This window comes from Lagopus muta, chromosome 7, assembly GCF_023343835.1.
Source record: "Lagopus muta isolate bLagMut1 chromosome 7, bLagMut1 primary, whole genome shotgun sequence".
Classification (NCBI taxonomy): domain Eukaryota; kingdom Metazoa; phylum Chordata; class Aves; order Galliformes; family Phasianidae; genus Lagopus; species Lagopus muta.
In genome coordinates this window covers 31,159,414-31,181,304 of record NC_064439.1, presented here as the reverse complement: position 1 = coordinate 31,181,304, position 21,891 = coordinate 31,159,414, and the positions used below count along the sequence as shown (strand labels likewise).

The following is a 21,891-nucleotide window of genomic DNA, read 5'->3' as shown; positions in this document are numbered from 1 at the left end:
CTACACATCTGAAGAATCTCATCACAGAATCATCACAGAATGGCCTGGGTTGAAAAGGACCTCAAAGATCATCTAGTTTCAACCCCCCCCCGCCATAAGCAGGGTCACCAACCACCAGACCAGGCTGCCCAGAGCCACATCCAGCCTGGCCTTGAATGCCTCCAGGGATGGGACATCCACAGCCTCCTTGGGCAGCCTTTTCCAGTACATCACCACCCTCTGTGTGAAAAACTTCCTCCTCTTAAGTTTAAAACCATTGCCCCTTGTCCTGTCACTATCAGGCATGTAGACAGCTGTTCCCCCTCCCGTTTATACACTCCCTTCTAGTAATGCAAGGCCACAATGAGGTCTCCCCAAAGCCTTCTCTTCTCCAAACTAAACAAGCCCAGTTCCCTCAACCTTTTGTCATAGGAGAAGTGCACCAGCCCTCTGATCATCTTAGTGCCCTCCTCTGGACCCGTTCCAGGAGCTCCAATGTCCTTCCTGCACTGACAGCCCCATGCCTGGACGCAGTGCCCCATATGGGGCCTCACATGAGCTGAGTAGATGGGGACAATCAACTCCCTCTTCCTGCTGGCCACCCCTTTTTTAATGCAGCCCAAGATACAGTTGGCCTTCTGGGCTCCAAGCGCACACTGCTGGCTTATGTCCAGATTCTCATCACTTTCATCCTTCATTATTCATGGAAATGAATAATGGAAGATCAAGGCAGGTATTCAATCCTAAATGTCTCCCACTTGCAGCCAGTTTCAATATCAGTGTTTGAAGCCTTTACGTTAATTGCTGCACGGCCTCAAAACTGTTAGTGTCCAGACCTGTTTCTGTCTCTTCTAATTAACGCAAGTCAGCTTAAAACTATTGTATGCTGGCTTGTGTGTTAAGTGGATAAAAGATGTCTGTTTGATGTTTTCTCTTGAAAATGTGGAAATATCCTTGGTGCAGACACCCCTTAGTTTGTGCACAATAACCACTAACTTCCTTGAGCTGACTGGCAAGTTTCACTGTTTTTGCCTCCTTCCTCCCTAGTGAACATTTCCATGGTAATGTGTTTCAGTGTCACTTCTGGGCCTGATTTCTCAAAATCTGCTTGAGCAGACACTTGCATTGGAAATGAATCACATGCCGCCACTCCTTAGAAAAGCACATGACTGCTAATGAAACGTGCTGCTATTGGCCACTAGAGATTATGCCTGGAGCTAGTAATTCTGCAGCTAGGTGCTGACCCTGAAAAGAGATCTCCTGAGGACTTGTAGGTGCTTTTCTCAGTATGAGACTGAAGAAGCAGAGTTTTCCTTTTCATAGAAAGTAAAGTGTCACATATGCAGACACAGCTGCTCCCCATTAGACTTGTGCTCTAGACTTTTCACAGCTCTACTGCCCCTCCTTCAAAGAGAAGAAAGGAATATTTCCTGGAGAAAATAAGGCGTTAGAGTCTGGGTACGATGTCATTTATGGGAATCGGAAAGGGTTTATAGGTTAAAACCCACTGAAGCTAATTGGAAGGTTTGGATAAGGTATGTAGTTAACACAGAGGAAGAAATGAGTATGACTTCAGCTATGAACACTGAGCAGTATTTCCCACCCAGGAGTGCTCATTTCAAGACATCCACCTTTCAAACTCCTCTCCTTCCAAAGACCAGCCAGGCTTTACTCCGTTAAGATCTGGTGATTCAACACTTGTGGCTGCTCGCCCAAATGCTTTCTTTAAATGGGAACATAAGGACCCAGCTCATAGCACGGCTCACTCAAAAATACTTCTTTGATACCTTCAAGAACTACTCAGTATTTCTGTAGGCTCATAAAGGTCTCACTGAATGGGTGCTACTGCAATCCCTACGGCATTTTGTTCTGGACAACAGCAGCATCCCGCAGCCACGTGCTGGGCGACAACATGGCGGCGCCGCGAGGCCCCGCGCCCCCTCCGCACGCCGGGCGGGGCCTTGCTTCCCCCGCCTGCCCCCGCGCTGCTGCCCGGCCCTGCCGCGCCTCATTGCTGGCCCGAAGCCCCCTCCTCTCGGCGCTCCTCTAGGCTCTTGGCGGAGCTTCGCCTTAGGGCGCGGAGCACATCTTCGGGGTTCGCCGGAGCGGCCGTGAGTACGGGGACGGACGCGGGGGGGCGGTAAGGCGGGCTGTGCCCCCGCTGAGCCCTGCTCGCCGCCGGGAGGGCGGGGCGCGCACAGCCCGCTCTGAGCCCTCAGGCCCGCGGTCGTCTGTGTCTGCTCGTGTGCTCTCCGACTTCTTTGCGAGGGGAAAAAAACACCAAAACCCTCACATAAAATGATGAATCGCCGCAGTTCATGGGTGGTGTTTGAGGAGAAGCCTGGTGCTTGGCTCGAGCTGCCTCAGCACCCGCTCCTCGTGGCCGGCACCTCGTCTGGTCTCGGGTCAGGTCCGGGCTGGCACCGCTCGATCAGGGATTGAAAATCTTTGGGATTTTATGGCTTTTTGTTTGAATTATCTAGAAAGGAGAAGAAAACAAGGCTCTGTAATACGACCCATGCACTGCTTGTCATCACTTGCTCACTTTAGGCTTCTTTCAGCACGAGTCCTGGCTGATGGGGCTGTGTGTTAGTTGCAAAGGAGGTGGACCAGATGGCCTTTAAAGGGCCTTTCCAACTCGCACAATTCCATGATTCTGCGGTTCTTGAGGATGTGAAGGATGGCACACGGTCAGCTGAAGTCCTCTGCATGGCAGTCTGCAGATGTCAGCCTTCCAGCGCACTCCCTTACAGTTGCAATAAGTGATGAAGTTACTGTAAATATCTTTGCTTGATCTCATCCTCTTCATTGAATAATCTGCCTGTAGCCCAGGTTCAGGCTAATTTTAAATTTCTCAGTGGGCAAGGAGCCTACTCCTTCCTTTCCCGCCTTCACACCTAGCTGTCAATCTGCAGGAGTGAATTCAGGCCTTTTCTACCAGCTTTTGTACCTGTCCTTCTAGTTCTGGCAAGTCAAATGTGGTACAACAAAACTTCAGAGCAAGGAATTCCAAAAGGAGAGTTATCTTAGTGCTACATCTGTGACCATATGGTCAGGACACCCTCAGTCCTGTATTATCTCGCTGATGTTGACCATGGGGAATTACCACTGTCTCTCTGTCCTTTTATGAGCTAGTGGAACAAGATAGTGGAATGCATTGGAGAGTTTATGTTAAAGGTACTATGCACAAAGAGGTAATTTGGGTAGAATATTAATACTTTGCAGGTACTGCTGCACCAGTAAATAAGCTCCTTGCAAAGATGTTCCCATGATAGGAGGTGTTAATGTTGTCACCAACGCCTGTGGCTGAAGGCTGAATCTCTTCTCTGCCGTGTGAGTCCCTGCAGTTTTCATAAGCTCTCTGTGATCTTTCCCAGGTGTTCTTTTTGCATATCAGAAGCCTCATTGCTGGGAGCGAAGTCAAACCACCATGAATCAGAATGGAGTTTTATAGAATGGTGTCATTGGTTCTTCTCATGAAATTTAGTGAGAGTGTAACAGAAAGACAAATCGCAAGAACTTTTTGTTGCAATTTCTCTTCTCGTGAGCTCCTTAGAAATTGGTGGGCCTTTTTCAATTAAGAGAATACAAACGTGAGTCCATTGTGTGAGAATGGGATCAGAACGAGTTAGCAATCACATAAAGCATAGTAATTTGTGAAGGAGGTTATGCTGGGTGACAGCAGCTAATGCACTGGAAGTCAGTGGAAATATTCCCAGCGTAGCTTCAGGTTTGTTGCAGCCCCAGATTGCACTTCAGCAAAGCGTTGGAAGCATAGAATGACATTCTTCAAATCTTTTCTCTGCAGGTGCTGTTGAGTAATGCTCTTTGCTTGTTTATGGGGAGAACTAAGAGTAGGCCATGGAGATTTCATAGGAAGGTAGCTATCTCAATGCGAGTTGGTAAATACTGAATGAAATATTATCTGAAATGGTATTTGGGAAAAGCTAATGGAAAGCTGTGTTTCTATCTACAAAGAGTGGTTTTCTTCTTTCCCCCAGCTGATAGTAAAACATGAACCCTATAGTCCAGCCTGTAATATCTTTACTCACTTTTCCATTTTCCCACAGTCTTAAGTGTCAGCTACAATATCTTTTCCTGTTCATTCCTTTGAAGCCTGCCTTAGCTTATTCTGGCCTGTGTTGGTGATGGACAAATCCAACATCTGTTTGAGCAGGATAGGTGATTAATGGAGAATGTGTGTGCACGCTATTTCAAAGAAGATAAATGGGCACCTGGGGCAGTTTATGCCTGTCAGCTGGAGGAGGGTACAAAGGAATGCTGCCAACTGAAAAAAAACAAGTGGAAATGCCAGCAGATCAAATAAAACAACTGAAAGAAAAATTCTTGTAAGGTTGAAAATGTAGATTTTTAGAATTGAATGCTTAGCACTTCTGAGTGGTCTTTTTTATCGGTTCTCCCATGCCTTTAGCCAGTTTCTCGTATTGAAAAACTTTCTTGTAAATAGCACAATATCGTGTAGGATAAAGGAAACCTTACATGAGAAAAGATGGCAGTATTTTCAACTTCAAGACATTTAAAAGCTAGAATAAGACAATCTATGTAGCTGTTTAGCAGATGTAAGTAACATTTGTAAACAATGTATGTTCTGTTTAGCTGCATTTCTGCTAATGGGAAATAGAAAATTGGAAAGCACTGAAGGTTAAAAAAAAAAAAAAAAGTTCAAAAGAAGAAAATATGAATTGGGAATTTCCGTGGGTGAAGTTCAGAAGGAAAATTTAGTCACAGAGCTGCCAGTAGAAATATTTGTTGCTTACTATGAAATAATTTCTATTATCCCTGTATGTATTTATGGACTGTTAAAACAAGGTAATCTGTATGAATAATACTCAGTTATCTTCTGTGGAGTAAGGTGATTTTATGGTAGGTCATAAAAGGAGCCTGTGGAGAGGCAGCAGTGCTCTGCCACTGCACCTGTGTTCCTGTGAGCCAGGTGAGTCTCTGCAGGCTGCTCATTACGAGATGCTTTTTCTTAGAACTTCAGGTAAGTTGTGTAAGTTTTTTTCCTCCCTAGCAGATTAATTACTTGTGGGTGTTCTTTAAAGGATTTTTTCAGTTTTAAATTGGGTTGCTTCTTTTCTTATATATTTCTTCATTATTTGTGTGCTTACGAATTTCAGGATTACTGTAGTGGTTAAGTCTTCTATATCATGCTTGCAGTGCACTGTTCTTTACTTATTCACTGTTGCTTATTTAAGTTTTTATCCAAAATTCCATCATCTGTTACTGTGAAAACCTTTTGGGGGAAATGATAGTAACTGTCACAATTCCCAGTTTAGAGTGGAGAAGGTGGAGTGAGAACAGTATTCCTATATTGATACCAGTACTGTGAAGAGCTCCTTAAAGTGCAAATGTAAATATTTGTATCTTCTAACTGTAGTTTTGAAAAACAGATTTATTCTTCCAGGCTGTAAATGATTCACCAAGATGTTTGCAAAAGCAACACGGAATTTTGTGAGAGAAACGGACAGCGGAGGTGATTTGATCCCTGTTTCCCATTTGAACGCCTCAGACAAGCTGCAGCTTCTGAGCTTAGTTACAAAGAGGAAGAAATTCTGGTGCTGGCAGAAGCCCAAGTATCATTTCTTGGCAGTCTCGTTGAGTGATGTGCTTACTGAAGACAAACCTATAAAACCAGGTAAAGCTGTACTCAGGCAGCACTATTATTGCACATGAAAAGAATACAAAGCCTAACTTTTTTCCTTGTTATTCCCAGTCCTGTTACTAGAGGGCTTCTTTGCTCTGAATTATTCTCTATCTTTAGAACTGAGATGACTGGATCTTTTTCTCCCTTGGCTATTTGTTTAGCTAAGAACAGTACTGTTAAATATTTAATTTTTAAAAAAATCTAGATGGGCTACTGCAACCAGGTGCTGCAGGTTGTCAAGCCATACAGTGTTGGTATTTGTAACACTGCTCTCTGCAGCCTCAGGAATTCCCCTGGGTTATTTTGGGAAGTTTCTGGTACACAATAATGGCGTGAAACTGTACTGTGCTCCAGGTGAAAAAGCACTGGACAAAGGCTGGTGATAGTAGTCCAGAGAATGCTTACAAGTTTTATTGTGGCTTCCTTTCTTCTTGTAGAGACTGTTAAAATTATTTGATCCTTGTACTTATTTCACCATCCAGCTGCACCAGACTCACCAGCTAGTAGGAGCTATGATCTGGAATCCCATATTTCTGGGCATGTCATGATTCTGAAGGTAGATAAACAACAAGTCCTTCAGCATAGATGTTAACTGTGACTAACGTGGAAAATTAGCTGATTCTGAGACTGCCCTTGATTATTTTTTTTTGTCCTTTGATTTTGAGACTCAGATTTTGATTTAAGCCAATTCAGAATTTCCATTGATTTTCAGTGAGCTTTGGGACAGGCTTGTTATGAGATGTATAGAGATAATGGCAGAATATTAAGTCTGTTGCACAAGCAGGTATACTTCAGGTTTTCCTTGTAGCTGAAGTAAATTTGTCATGCTTTGTAAGTCTTGTTAGTGCTTTTTAGTGTTTGAGTTCAGTATTTGACGCCTCAGATATTTTCCTAAAATGGCAGAACATAAAAGATAGCTAATCAAAGATGAAAACACAGAGGAAGCCACTAGCATGATGTGGGACTGGAGCACCTTCCCTATGAGGACAGGCTGAGGGAGCTGGGCTTGTTCAGCCTGGAGAAAAGAAGGCTGCGGGGTGACCTCATTGCAGCCTTTCAATACCTAAAGGAAGCCTACAAACAGGAGGGGAATCAACTCTTTGAAAGGGTTGATAACAGCAGGACAAGGGGAGATGGTTTTAAGTTGAGGGAGGGGAGATTTAGGTCAGACATCAGGGGGAAATTCTTTACTATGAGAGTGGTGAGGTGCTGGAACAGGCTGCCCAGAGATGTTGTGGATGCCCCGTCCTTGGAGGTGTTCAAGGCCAGATTGGATGGGGCCCTGGGCAGCCTGGTTTAGCATTAAACGTGGAGGTTGGTGGCCCTGCATGTGGCAGGGGGTTGGAGATTCATGATCCTTGAGGTCCCTTCCAACCCTGGCCATTCTGTGATTCTGTGAAGCAGAAGTTGCAGAGCTGTGAACTTACCCGTTTATTTGCTCATTGCTGTTCTTGCCTTCACTGACATTAAATCTTTGTTTTCTCTAACTTTTTGTTTATCTGATGACTTCAGGACTGTTTTAGCACTTGTCTTAGTGGTAAGCAGTTACTTTTATTGTTTTCCTAGTAATTGTGGAATCTGACTTTGCAAAATATATGGGGAAATTTGAAGATGTTGTCCAAGGAGGTATTGAAACTTCATTTGGAAAGATCAGCCTGGGAGCCAGAGCAAAGGGCTGTGTGGAAAGCCAGTCCTCCTTTGGGAACCTGAGGAAACAAGAGGTTGACTTGCAGCAGCTTATGAAAGATGTCAAGGACAGGTATGTTTTAAATGTGGGCATTGCAATGGCCAAGAAAGATGACTGAGATGAAAAAGATTAGATAAAGTACTTGTGTCAGCTGTGATCACTGAACAGCTGAATCTGTAGCATTGGCATATTTCAAGAATTATTTTCATTGTAAACTCTCATTTGTAGGTGAAAAATGCAACACGCTAATGAAAGTTTCCAGATTTTGAAATCTTGGTGGTCAAATCTTTCCTTTTCATTTTATAAACATCTCTCTGCAGTTTCACCTTGCATGTTGGCATAAATTACAAGGTGAAACAAGGGTGAAGTCCTCCCAGCTTTGGGGGACTGTATTGAAGGAGGAAAAAAGTGGTTTGACCCCAGGATGTTAGTGAGATAAATGGTGTGGAAACTGAGTTCAGAACTGCCAGTATTCTTGTAAGGAAGCTTTAGAATGGTAATATATTTTTGTAGAGAACTTTAAGAGGAAAAGTAGTAGGTGTGATCAGTGTACATTCTAGTTATTGAACAAAATACAGTTCAGAGAACTATTGATCACTGCTTTACACTACAATAACAGAGGAAAAGAACAGATATTCCAAATGATAATTTTAATTTTAGAAAACATGCAACACTTCGTGTGCTCCTCTGGAATCTGATTGCCTTTGCAATAAGTCATGGGCAGAAGCCTACCTGGCAAGCAGCTGAGAAGCCAGAGGTTCTCTGCTCTGCGGTGGAATTCTGCCTTAGGGGAGTTGAAGGTGGTTTGTTTGTTGCAGCGTTGTACAGCATTGTCTGCAGGAGGTGGTGTAACACATTCTGATAGCCTTTGATTCTCTGAAGATGTGGATGATAACTTTTTGATGTCAGCACAAAAGTTATTCCAAGCAGTGTAATTTTCTTTAGTACCACTGATGTCCTAGAAACATTCAATTTCCTGCTCTCACAGAAATGAGAGCCAGATATTCCTTCTCTCTTTAGCATTCTCAAGTCACCCAACTTGTTTTAAAAAGGCACCTTGCTATCTTTGTACAAAATGCCTTATTAAAAGCAAAAAACATCTGGGCTAAGTGTGTATAATGTACCAGGCCTCTAAAATTAGTATGCATCTACTATCAAAAAAATACCATCAGCCAGGACTTAGAATCCTGTTACTTGTTTGTGTAAGGACTTGGAAGAGCTCTGCAGTTTGTTTGTATGCTGGAGTTGGAAACGCGTTGAGATGCTGACTTCTTATGAGGAAGGTGGGCACGTACACAATCCCACTGGGGTGCTTAGTGGCTGTGGCAGTGAAACAACCCAGTTCAGTGTGTGCATCTCTGTACAAGGAGCAGTTCCTTAGTTCACACAGCGAGTTCTATGCTCACAGCTTGTTTCAAATTTACAATACCAATTGTATAATTGATATCCAGTAAGCCCAGCTTCTGCATAACATTTCCCACTGGAAATTGTGTCATTTCCTTACAAAAAACACATTCTATGATTTATGAGACATCCTGTCCATGGCTTCTGGCTTTTGTCATCTCTGTGGATCATGCTGCAGAATTCAGTATTTGGGAATGGTGGTGCTTGGAAGCAAGTGATTTTTGGATGCAAAGCATTATGGTACTTATGTTTACCAGTCAGTCCTTGTGGGATGAGAGTCAGTTAAGTGTTCTTGATTTCATCTAATGATGTATATTGCTTGTGCTTTTTAGAGCAATTATTATTTTCCTTATTATTTCTATAACCTAATGAAAATACAGTAGAAATTGTTGTTCTTGTGTTAGGTTACTTAAGTCAAGGTTGCATATAAATAACAGAAAACACACATTAAAAAATGTTAATGCTGATAAAGCTTCTCTACCAAGTCATGGGAGCCTTCAAAATTCTGAAAACTGAAGTGCTGAATGGCAGCAAATCAGTTTCCTGTTGCTTCTCAGGTGAACCCTATAAAGGAGAAACCTGCTGGTCTTTAATTAGATTCCAGGTGCTGTATTGGCTCTCCTTTTCAGAGCGGGGCTGACAGCTGAAGGGTGTGGGATGAGATCCCACCTGATTTGCAAAGTGACATTCTGAATGCAGAATGCATGTATTAATGCAGTATGCAGTGCAGAAATAAAGGGTTCTATTAGGAATATGATCTTAATATATTTTGTAATGGATTATCCTTTCCATTTGTATTACCTTGTTGTCTCTAGTTCAAAGTACTGATACTGACTGAGTTTAGGGCAGTCTTGTGCATTTAACTTAGTTAGATTGCTGTGCATTTAAGAGTATATTTTATCTTCTTTAAGACTATCAGTACCTTCTTGCGTAAGATCCTCACAGTGAGGCTGATGAAGAATGGGTAGATGAGCAGGCTGGTTGAACAGTTGGTCCTGGAGGAGGGTGATCAGTGCTACAAGGACAGACAGTTTGCTGACAACACCCGGTTGCAAGGAGTGGCTGATAGAGCAGAGGGTTGTGATGCCATCTAGAAGGACCTTGACAAGATAGAGAAATGGGCTGACAGAAGCCACGTGAAGTTCAACAAGAAGTGCAAAGTTCTGTGCGTGGGGGGGAGTAACCTCGTATGTACCAGTATGTGTTGGGGACTGTTAGGTCACACTTGAAGTATTGGGTCCCATTCTTGTCTGCCCAGTAAAGAGAGATGTGGATGTATTGGAAAGAGTCCAATAAAGAGCCACAAATGTATTGAAGGGACAGAAGTGTGTCTCCTTTGAAAAAAGGCTGAGAGACCTGAGTCTGTTCATCCTGGAGAAGGCTCACTTGGGGATGGATTCTCATCCATGTGAACAAATACTTGAAGGGAGAGTGTAAAGATGGAGCCAAGCTCCTTTCAGTGGTGCCCAGCGACAGGACAAGAGAGAGTGGGCATAAACTGTTGGAACAGAGAAGTCTCTGTTCGACTGTCAGGGCCTGTGCTTTAACTGTGTGGGTGACAGAGCAGTGGGCAGTCTGCTCTGGCTGAGAATTCCATTAATTCATTTGCTTTTACCATCTCATGAAGTTGTGTTAGGTGATGGAGACAAGCTTTGGGAGGACAGTGACAGAAGAGAAAGAGATAGGGTGAAGTGGCAGCAAATGGCAGGCATTTGGTGCACATCAGATGCAGAAGGCTTTTTTTTGCCATTCACACTTCTGTCATCTCCTGTGAATGATTCCTAACACTCATTAGCATGTTAGTAAAACAGGATAAATAGTATAAAATATGGCGCAGTTGAAAATAAATGTTTTTCTACTATCACAGATTGCCTTTTAATTTGTACTTTCATTGATTCAATCGGTTGTTGTTCACACTGAGACAGAATGTTCGCAATGAGACAGAATCTGACTATGGTAAAAATTCAGCCCAGAGTCACACTCTCACCCAGTTTTCACTGACTTGACCTGTCCAGGCATTCTTGCAGTCTCATTCTGATGCACACCTTTTGTTATTTATTCATAACAACTCCTCAAGCACATATAGTATGATGAGAGAGCCATGCATCAGTTTTCTTTAATGTGCTGCATCAGCTGTATGAAGTCACGGTTATGAGACAGTGTTGAATAAAATCAGTTGTGTGTCTGTTATATAAAACATAAGGAAGATGCTGAATAGAAATCACAGGAACTGTCACTTGTACTCTCTAAGGAATTCTTGGGTAACTTGTTCTGTAAGGTATTTGTCAGGTTATTCTGTAGGAAAAATTGTGAAATGCCATCAATAAGCTGACTACAGCAAATACTGGGTTCTGGTAGGAGTAAAAGTAGGTCAGAGAGGTGATGTCTGAAACAGATTAACAAAAGAAATACCTGTCTCTGCTTGGTGTTATGTGCAGAGTGAAGCGTTGGTGGATTTTACTCCTTGGCACTGATCTAAAGGTCTTTACCCAGAAAGGAACAAAGCGGAATAAGGGCTGACACTGCAACAAGCAGCAGTTGGATGGAAGAAGTCAGACTGCTGATGGAAGTGAGGAAGACCAAACAAGCAGAGGGATTCTGGCAAAGCAGCTGAGAGATGTTTTGAAGGGAAAACATCCATGTGGTGTGGGTGTCAAGGGAGAATTGGTGTTTGGGCAAGGTGGTGAACACCTTACTTGGAGGATTTGTGGGATAGGTTACTGAGGAAACTAAATAGGTTTTGATGGAGAAACGGTTCTAGCAAACATTCTCTGTGCCTAGTCCAGTCTGAGATGCGTGCCCCAAGGGAAGAATGAGGTCTCAGCTCTGAGTTTGAGAAGTGTGAGACTTAAGGTGGGAGAGCCTGCTGTGGTGCTAGGTGTTGTCTGCTTTTTCTTATTTCTCTGGTTTCTGCTGTTCTCCTTTCCTGTTCCTCACTTGCAGCAGATTGCCTTTGTGACAGTTTTCTCCGCTCCTTTCCTCATCCAAGAAGGGGAAAAAAAAAAAACTGAAAAAAGCCTTTGCATTATAGGTTAGTGAAAATGTTAAATCCAATCAGATGTGAAGTGAGACCAGAACTTAAATTTTCTGCTCGTTTGATGTGCATAGTAAATCATTGACCTCAGGAAGGTTATTTGAGAAAAACAAATAATGAAACAAAAACCCCATAGTCCTTATCTTTTGAATTGGTCTTTTTATACCTACTTACACTGTGTGTGTTGATAATAGGAAATCAGCATCTCATTTTATTGTAGTGTTTCCTTTTGTGTACCTTAGCTTCTCACGAGGGGAACGAGTTCAGCAGCAGTACAAGTCACGCAGGATTGCTATGCAATAGATGGTCAGAGAGATGGGAAGAATGACGCAGGGCAGGAATAAGAGCTCCAGAATGTGACCTGCAAAATAAAAGAAAGCAAGCACTTCCATGCACCTGCATGCCTGTGTTCTCAGGGACTTAGCCCACTCGTCTTGCTCTTCTTGATATTCAGAGTGTTATGCTAGCAAATGAGTTCAGCCCTTGCAAAAATATATTCAGATGGAGCAGCCATTGCCCTGCGATACTTTCAGCCTTGCTTTTATGGTCAAACTTTAACCCTGGTGCAGTTTGCCCTCAGTGACTGTTTTCAATACCAATTTAGATAAGCCAGTTACTTGTTTACCTCATGTTGTCTCCTGTTTGAGTCACTGTCCTGTGCCTTCCTGTGAGGAGGACAGGGTGTTCTGCCTTTCCCCAGGCCGTGCTGTGATACCCATGATGTGCCCTCACATGTAACATCGGGGCCTGAGTGCATCTAGGGAAGAAAGCTTGGTTCCAGAAGTCATGGAAGGAGTTTTGAAAGAAAACCTGTGACTGTTTGTAAGGGTGTTGTTTTAAAACTCTCCATCCTGTATTCTCAAAATGCAATGGGAAGAGGCATTTCTGTCAGCTTTACAGCTGAACGCATCGCACTAAAGTCACTTGGACAGGAGACTGTGGCTTGTGGCACGCAATGCAGCTCCACGTGAGTGACCTGGAATCACCTCTGAGGCAGTGTCCCTGGAGGCGTGCTGCCCTGGGGACTGAAGCAGACCTGTGCCCGGTGCGGTTGCTGTGGCTCATCCAGCAGCAAATCAGAAACTTCTTCACTGACCCACGCTGTGAGTTGAGCCATCTCTTCTGAGGCACTCACGTCACTGCTCTGCTGTTGGCTCTTTACTTGAACTTCAGAGCCAGGAGTGTGAGGAGATGTGAGACAGATTTACCTCAGAAAGAATACTGAGGTAATAAATGGAAGAAAAAGTCTCCAAATTATTTTGGTCGTTCATTTGGTTATGATTAAATCAGGCTTGGATATGCCTCCTAGGTTCGTAGAATCATTAAGGTTGGAAAAGACCTGCGAGGTAGTCTGATCCAACTGTCAACACATCCCCACCATGCCCACTGACCGTGTACCTCAGTACTCATCTTCACTGTTCTTGCACACCTCCAGGGACGCTGACTCCACCACTTTCGTGGGCAGCCCGTTCCAATGCCTCACTGCTTTTTCATGCTCATTCAGAAACAGCAAACTTCTGTTTTATTTTCTGTCTTTGAGTGTTTTGATTCTTTTGCTCCAGTATTTGGCTTATCATGCTCTAAAGCAGTAAAAAATACATCATATGAAAGCAAGTGAGAGATTGCCTTCATACTTGTTTCTTCATTATATTTCTTCACCTGTGGCTTCTTAGGTCGTATATTAAATTTGCAAGCTCTCTCTACCTTAATTTATGTGTTCAGGATGCCTAGCACACCTCTTCAGAGTCATAAATAATTATTGTGAAGTATATGATAGGCTTGATGGAGTTCTGCGAGATACAGTGTAATTAATAGCTGTGCTTTGGCAGACGCTTCTAAGAATGGCAGTGTTTGTGATGGCGTGACAGTTCTTCCATTTCTCTTAATCCAAAGATTCATTGCATTCCAAGCATAAAGCATGGCTTTTCACCAAAAGAAAGGAAGTTCTATTAATAATCTGAGGAATGTTTGGGGGTACTTTTCTAGTGGCTGCTGCATTGCTTCAGAGGTATTTTCTTTCCTGTGTTTAAACAATCAACTTTAAGGTTTCCAGACAGTTCATTCCAACTGATTGAACTTTCATATAAGCATGTAACTCTCCAAAGATCAAAAATTGCCTCAGGCTATTTTTAATTTAATAAAGAGCCAAGCTGACTTCAGGCTTTTATGGACCACGTAAATCCCAAACTCCAGAATGTAATAAATCTAAAACTTTTTAATTAAAAGTGGAGATATCTTGATTTAAATAAAGTGGAGTCTTTCTGTCATATTTTTGGGGAATTGCCATGTAGCCTCATGAATAGCCACTTCAGTAAAATAGAGAAAAAAAAAGGCTTCAGCAAGGGATAGCAATCTTCTGACCTTCCAGATGTCTTGCTGGAGTTCTTTGCTCGTAGAAAATACTTCATCTCATGTGAGGACCTTTCTGGTGGGTATTTTGCAAAAGTATAACATAATGGACATATCTTAATCAGGTTATTGCTTAGAAGGTAGCCAGATGACTTTTTTTTTTTGGAGGATGAAGTCAGGAATTCAATATGTATATTAGGGCTTGCTGCACACTACTGACATTTACAGCCTTGCTGCTACAAATAACAAAAGAGGACATAATGATTTTGTGCAGACTGCTCAAACAGAAACCATTGTTATTTTTTCATGAAAGCTTCTTGAAACAAAAGAACATGTTTTCTCCATTCTGGTATTTGTTGTTAATAGTGTCTTTTTTTGTTTCAGAATGATAAATTTAAATAGTAGTTTACTGCAACAAGTAATAGAACGAAAGCGTGAAGTACTGTGCATCTTGAGGGAGAAGATAATAACAACACAAAGGTGTACAATATCTGAACATGTCCAGACAGAAGAAAAAGTCAGCGGTCTGCTGGGATGCAGTACGAAGATAGTGCAGGTAAAATGTATCAAATCTGTAAGGAATAGAACATTTGTCTCATTAAATCTGCAGATTATCTGAGTTGCAATTGATTTCTCCGTGCCAAATAGATTTCAGAATATTTTTCTGTAACGTTTTAAACTCTGTCAATGGCAAGAACTCACTACATTACTTAGCTGTGAAACTTTACAAATGTAAAATGTATTCCTCATTGCCTCACTGGCAAAAGACGTTATCTCTTAGTGTGGAAATGGCATTTCCATCAATGTTACAACCTTATGATTTCTCTGTAGAATCCTGTCTACAGCAAAACGTAAACCAACAATTCAGTGAAAGTTGAAGAGCAGAAAGCATTACTGAAGCAAATTCATTTGAACAGCAAAGGAATGATATATCAGAAATGCTTGCAGTGTTAGCAAGTTTAATAATATTTCTTGGGAAACTACTATATTTTTGATCATGGGAGTAGAGATTAATTGCGTAGTGAGGACACTGTGAATTGAGAAGAAATTGCCAAAGTCATAAGATATGACAAATCACTTCTATGTGCAGAGTCTTGAGTGGCAGACACTTGGGAAATGCATTTCAGCAACTCTGTACAAGTGCCATCTTCCTGCACCACTTACGAGTTGGCCAAAGGGATATCAGGATAGGAGAGGGTAGGACAGGACACCAAAGAGAATGCCAGTTTTGGTGACAGAGCTTCACATGGCAAAAGCTGCACCCAGGACTCAACTTAGAACAGAATGGCAAAGTTTGAGACCTGCACTTGGCACTTTGGTGCTCCTACCTTGCTGCTCATTTTGGTTTTTTTTTCAGATGTCAGACGTGTGCTGTGGGTTAGACATCATGAAGCATGTCCTTTCTCTGTTTTTTTTCTGTACTCATTTTTGTGTTTAAGCTGCACAACAGCTGAATGAAATAATCAATTAATGTTTTTTAGGTTTCAGTGAGTGACAGTGGAAGTATGATGAAGGATTCCAGCGTGATTCTCGAGATTCCTCCTGCAACCACTATTGCCTATGGTGTAATTGAACTGTTTATAAAGTGTGATGGGCAGTTTGGTAAGTAAAAGCTTGTTTTCTGTGATGCACCATTGAGTTGTGGGAAAAAAACCTGTTGAGCAGTGTTTTTTGCATTCCCCTGTAATCAAAGGTGATGATATTATATAGCTTCCACTGCCGTGGTTGTTACTTCCACTTTGAAATGCAACACTTCTGATCTGCTAATGCTCTTTTGTTTGTTTACCTAAATTACAGGCTCATTAAGTAATTTAGGTTTCAGGGAACCACAGGCAGTACAACCCCAATGTAGGGCCAGCTTTAAAGGATCCAAGTTCGGTATTAGATCAGATTGTTTGTGTCCTTGTCTATTTGAGTTTGGAATATCTCCAGAGGGAGATTCTATAGCCCCTCTGGGTGGCCTCTTCTCATATTTGACCACCATCAGGATGAACTTCCTATTTCCCCTTAATATCTAATAAGAATTTGTTGAATTTCTCTCTCTTGCATCTTTGTCCTGTCATCATATGGAATAGTCGGTCTTTGTTTGCTGTAGGTAGCAGAAAGGTCATCTCTTATCTTTATTTTCTTGAGGCTGAACAAATCCAGTCTCTCAGCCTCTTATCCATGATGTTCTTCAGCTCCTAGCAGTCTTGGTGGCATTGCTACAGTTAATCATAGAATCATAAAATGGCCTGGGTTGAAAAGGACCACAACGATCATGCTGTGTGCAGGGTTGCTGGCTACTAGACCAGGCTGCCCAGAGCCACATCCAGCCTGACTTTGAATGCCTTCAGGGGTGGGGCATCTACAACCTAATATACTTCTGTATACATACAAATGTCTTTCCTGTACTGGACACAGCACTCTAAATGAAGTTGCTCAAATGCCAAATGAAGAGTCACTTTGATCAGTCCTCTAGCTACACTCTTGCTAGTGCAGCCCAGAAGCAAGGAACCTCAAGAGCTGCAAAGGCACCTGGAAATCCTTCCAGGTTTGATCTAAATGTAGAGTCAACCAGGAATGTGTAGACAGCAGTCATACTAACAGAAGAATTGCTCATAAAATCTACTACTAGAATTCAGACTTTTTTTTGTCTAGTTGACACTTTTGTATATAGATTGTTCACTGAATGGTTGCAGAAATTTTCTTGCTATCTCTTTTGGTTGTGCGTTCCTTATTTTAAATGTATTTTTTAATTGGTTTGGTATGTAGATGAGGTGGTAACTCTGCTCTGTGGTATCAGCTGGATTTTTCTTTCTTGCCTGTTCTCAGTTAAACTCCCTGACTTAAAGGAGGTTTCAGGGGATGTTATGCAAAAAGGAGAGGAGTCGGGCGGGCTGAGTAGGACTGGAAGTTAAACAGTGGTGGTGTAGAAAGAAACATGAGGTACAGTTGAGAGATTTGAATCTAGGGTGCGCTTTATTTAGATAAGAAATGCACGTAATAGTCTCCATCATTCTCCTTCAGATGAATTCTGATATTAAGAAAGCAAGTAGGTTCAGGAATATGTGTAAGTACCACATAACTGTAAAAAAAAAAAAAAAATGTGGAATTGCTCTGCCGTACTGTGAACACAGAGATACCCTAGAGGGCATTGACTCCATGGTCATAACAGAACTCTAATTCACTGAAATCAGGTGCAATTAAAGCTATTGTATGATAGCATGGATGTATAGCTGATAGCTGATATATAACCATGAAGTTACAGCTGATAGCCTGCTTACATGATTTCAAGATGGAAAATCTTATCTTTCTAGCTGATAATTAATATGTGAGTGTTGTTAATGATCTGTAATTCTCTGCTTTTTTTTCTTCTGTTTTTTTTTTTTCCTTTTTGTCTCACATTGAGCGTTATATCTCAAGCTTCAGAAACATCACAGCTTGTTTCATGTTTTCTCTCAAACGATGTCCATCTTACTTTTTTCAATTAGTACTGTGTCATTGAAAAGGTTAAGTGGAGGAACTGACATCAGAAGTGGGGGTTTCTAGCAAGAGTAAGTATGGTGGAGCTCAGCCTTCAGCTTCTTAATGTCTGAGCAGTGGTCAGTGTCTGTTTATGGAGATAACAATTGTCTTCGAAGTTAAGGCTGGGGACTGATGCGGTCCTTTCTCATGGGATTGGAAGCGGCCAATAGCAGGTGTAACATAATGGGGTTTTCTTCACAGCTAGTTGTGGAATAAGGTGCATCTATCCTTGTTCCTTTTTCTTTGCCACTGACAGACAGCGTTGGAGTTATTTGCTACGGAAGTGTGGTGCTACTGGTGTGTAAACTTTCTTAAAAATGCCCTGGCTAATGTGACAGGACGTTTTTGAGCATAAAAAGAAAAAGGAAAAAAATAAGTCTGATCCCTTTCCAATTTCTTTACCACAATGTTTTCCTACACTCATTCCATGTGCGTTTGATTTCTGCAGGCTAATTTTCTCCTTGAGCTAATAGCTGTTTCCATTAAATGCTGCTCAGTTCTCTCTCTCTTCGTTTTACCACAAGCCCTCTTGTTCTCCCTTCTCAAAACAGGCTGTGGCACCTGACTGGCCAGCATTGTTCTCTTCATTGTTGTATATTTGTGATGTTCTTACGACATGCCTGGGAATTAAACTGTCCTAATCTTTACAGCATCTCAGTGCATCGTCAGTGAATCATTTTTATTGGTCATCTTTGTATTTCTTACATTTTTTGGTGATGTTTTTGCCAAGATCTAACTGCCAGTGGAGATTTGTCAGCGAGGTCTGCGATAGAATCCAACAGAAAAAAGTATCACAGTATTAGATGTATTCTTTCTTTCATGTCTTTTTCCTTCTCTGATAAAATTTATAGGTTATAAAATTAATTAACAGTCTTGTTAGTACAAAGCAAAACAGTCCTGTTACAAGATTTTACAGCAGATGTGCACTTTGCACGATACTGCGTGTTATTTCCTTTACTGTCTTCCTCTTTTTTCAGTGCAGGTAGTTTATTAGCCCTATCTCCTCCTTCAGGGTTCATGTGAAAGCCTTATCATCATCAATGAAAGTTACACGAGCATGTTGGCCTTGTGATGCCTTTGCCACCGTCCTGAGTCTTGTTGCTTTGGGAAGTTCTTTAATTTGGGTTAATCACTTTCTGCTCCTCTGTATCTTGCTCTTCTCTGTGAAGGGTTATGCAGGCATAAAGGTCTCTTTCATTTTCCGCGGCAGAGATTTCTTTGTCTGCTCTCCCTTTGAAAAAGCTTTTTGCTGATGGAGTGCTCTCCATGCTTTCTCATCTGCTTTCAATGTCCTTAATTTGGTGAGACAGGCTGTTACAACTGTGGGAAGGTTATATTTAGGTTCTGTGCCCGGTACATGTGAGCATGTGCTTGATTAGTTACGTTTTTCCCTTTGCTGTCAGGTACTACTTCAGAATTGACTTTCTCTTGCTAACCTGCCTGTGTTCTCCTTAGGCCTGCTTTGGAGTGCCAGGGCTATGGTTTAAAATCTTACACTTAACCCTCTAAAAAAATTATAAAATAATGCATAGAGCTTTGTGTTATGCCCCAAAGACTCAGAGTCTGACACGTGAGCACAGAATTCACATGATACTGTAAATTTCTCAGCAAAACTTCTACAAAGGCTCCTTCCTTTCAGGAGTCCCACAGCTTCACAAAGCTGGGGCAGTGAGGAGCAGTCTAGTAGTAAGAAATAGGCAGTCTTGCTTGGGTGAGGTAGAGCAGTGCTTGGAATCCCAAGAGAATGTTATGAAGATGCATCAGAAAGGGGAATAGACCAAGAGTATGTTATTTTCTCCATCTTCTTGCAAAAGAGACAGTGTATTGAAGGGTTAGTGAGCGTGGCTAGAAGTCCTTCAGAGACCCAGAAGAGCCAATGAATTTTCACCTGCCTGGAGGTCTCGAGTGTGGATCTGTATCTTGACTCAGAAGGAGGTGTCTGTCAATGCCAGACCAGAACAAGTTCTGCAAGGGATGCTCTGAGAGCTTGTTTTAAATCCCAGGAAGTGCTTTCATGTGCCTCCATTGTGTGTGGATTCTGTAGATGGTATTCTAGTGCATCTCTTATTGATAGAAATCACAAACAATTCCTATCTGCATCTCTTGCACGCAGCACTTGGGTTCACAGTGTCTATGAGAGGTTTTCATGTTACTTGCTGGCTCCAGTACTTCATGGAAACTGGTGTCACATTTTGTGGCTGACGGCTGCAGCACAGGGCCTTTGCTGGTGCATTAGGGCTGCAGTAATAGCACGCAGCAAGCAGCCACTGGCATTATCTCCATTTAGAAGAGATGATGTGTGGAGAAATTGTGTGAGAACACTTGATGATGTAAGCTAGCATCTCGTTCAGTTATTGCTTGTGTGTTTTGTGACATTTTTTTAAATTGTATTTCTGATTTCAGAATTCTGTCTGCTAGATGAACAGCAAGGAGGTTTTGAAAGAGAAAGCTCAGAGGGTTCGGCGTCACCCCACTCAGTGCTGTTCAGTGACACTTCGTTCCTGTATCACCCAGATGCTGTTGATAATGGGATGCACTCTGGGGCTGACAGCCCCATTCCCAGCCACGCTTCTTTAAGTGTGTTGAAAGAAGGTATTACCAGAAATGTTTTATGTGATTACATTGCAGGGAGTTAAGTGACGTGATAGAAGGAAATAATCTGGTAGGATAGTACATAAGAAATGATGTTAGAAGAACAAAAAGACTTACTTCTGTAATGGGGACATGCAGGGAACTGGTCCCTGGCAACAAACTGAATCCCTTTGCCATAAAACCCTAATATTTTAAGATTGTATTTATGTCAGTTCTGTTATATTGTGCATAACCTCTATGAAATCAGTGATAATTTGTGCTTTCATACAGAAAAGTTCACTGAAAATATTTGTTCATGATCTGGAAAAAACTCTGAATATTCCTCAATTAAAGTCTCAAAAATTACCAAGGCATCCACTCCTTCTCCTTTAGTTATTCTCTTTCCAGGACCTAAAGGGAGCCTTCAAACAGGAGGGGAGCCATCTCTTTGAAATGGTAGATAACAGCAGGACAAGGGGAGATGGTTTTAAGCTGAGGGGGGGAAGATTTAGGTTGGATCTCGGGGGAAGTTCTTTACTATGAGAGTGGTGAGGTACTGGAACAGGCTGCCCAGAGAGGTTGTGGATGCCCTGTCCCTGGAGGTGTTCAAGGCCAGGTTGGATGGGGCCCTGGGCAGCCTGATTTAGCATTAAACGTGGAGGTTGGTGGCCCTGCATGTGGCAGGGGGGTTGGAGATTCATGATCCTTGAGGTCCCTTCCAACCCTGGCAGTCTGTGATTCTGTGATTATTTTCTGACAAGCTTGAAAGGAATGTTTCATAACAACTAAGGCTGGTGAAATTAAAATATGCTACAAGTGGAAGTTTGTGAATGGATGTAATGTGCCAGGCACAACATGCTTTTTGTAGGGGTGCAGGAGGGGTGAGATTAGCACAGGAATGGAAAAAGAGGTAACAAATCAAGGCCTCTGAACACACCTTGCTTTTCATCAGTTCTGGGTTGAGCTCTTACAGCTGTTTCTGGTGCTGAGCATTATTTTTGTTATCTCTGAATTTCACCCTTTGTTCATGACTTTTCTACAGACTGACTTCTACCAAAATGGATGTCTGTTGTCCTGACAGTTCTCTTATTACTTACTATTGAGTTGTCATAAAGGAATAACTATCTCTGTGTGTTTTGGGGAAAAAAAAATTGTGAAAAAATAGTATGCCACTGTTGCAGTTTGTTTTAGCTTAACATATCTTCTTGCCTTTCTTTGAAGACTTGGAGACTTTAATTAATTAACCTGAATTAGGTAAAAAATGGAGAAGAAAATATTTCTACCAGCGCAATTTAAAGCAGGTTTCTTACGCTGTTATTTGGATGGACAGTTAGGTCCAAGTACATCGTATTGCATCAGATGCAAAAAAAATCTGCCTGTGGGTGAGCTGTTTTGTTGTCTCTTTTTTTAATAAAGAAATTTTCAGATATAAAAGGCATCTTACTGGAGAGACATCAAGCAAAGTCTCTTTGCTTCTTTAAACAAGGTTAAGAATGCTTTCATGCCCATATTTTTTGGAATGTGATAGAGCACGTTCCAGTCTTCCAGTTGACACTGTTGACTTGAAAACTTCTTTTGTTTTACCTAAGTGGTCAATTTTGATACATACATATGATATTTTGTTGTAGAGTTGTAACTGAATGGTGGAAAAGAAAAGCACTGAACTCTCTTGTGTTTCTGTTTATAACTGTA

The 21,891-nt window shown here is 41.9% G+C and overlaps 1 protein-coding gene across 8 annotated transcripts in view; it reads left to right on the top strand.

The window, feature by feature from the left end:
* The first annotated feature begins 1,888 nt into the window (after positions 1-1,888).
* Positions 1,889-21,891, top strand: part of GSDME (gasdermin E) — a 33,009-nt gene continuing 13,006 nt past the window's right edge. For 2 of the 8 annotated variants that reach the window (XR_007378065.1, XM_048950742.1), the window contains exons 1-6: positions 1,890-2,090; positions 5,408-5,638; positions 7,214-7,406; positions 14,506-14,677; positions 15,603-15,723; positions 20,032-20,220. Coding sequence is in view for 7 of the 8 variants with exons in the window: in XM_048950742.1 (XP_048806699.1) it covers positions 5,428-5,638; positions 7,214-7,406; positions 14,506-14,677; positions 15,603-15,723; positions 20,032-20,220 (886 nt within the window). In the remaining variant the exon portion in view is untranslated. The other 6 variants (XM_048950746.1, XM_048950747.1, XM_048950748.1 and 3 more) reach the window with 6 other exon arrangements.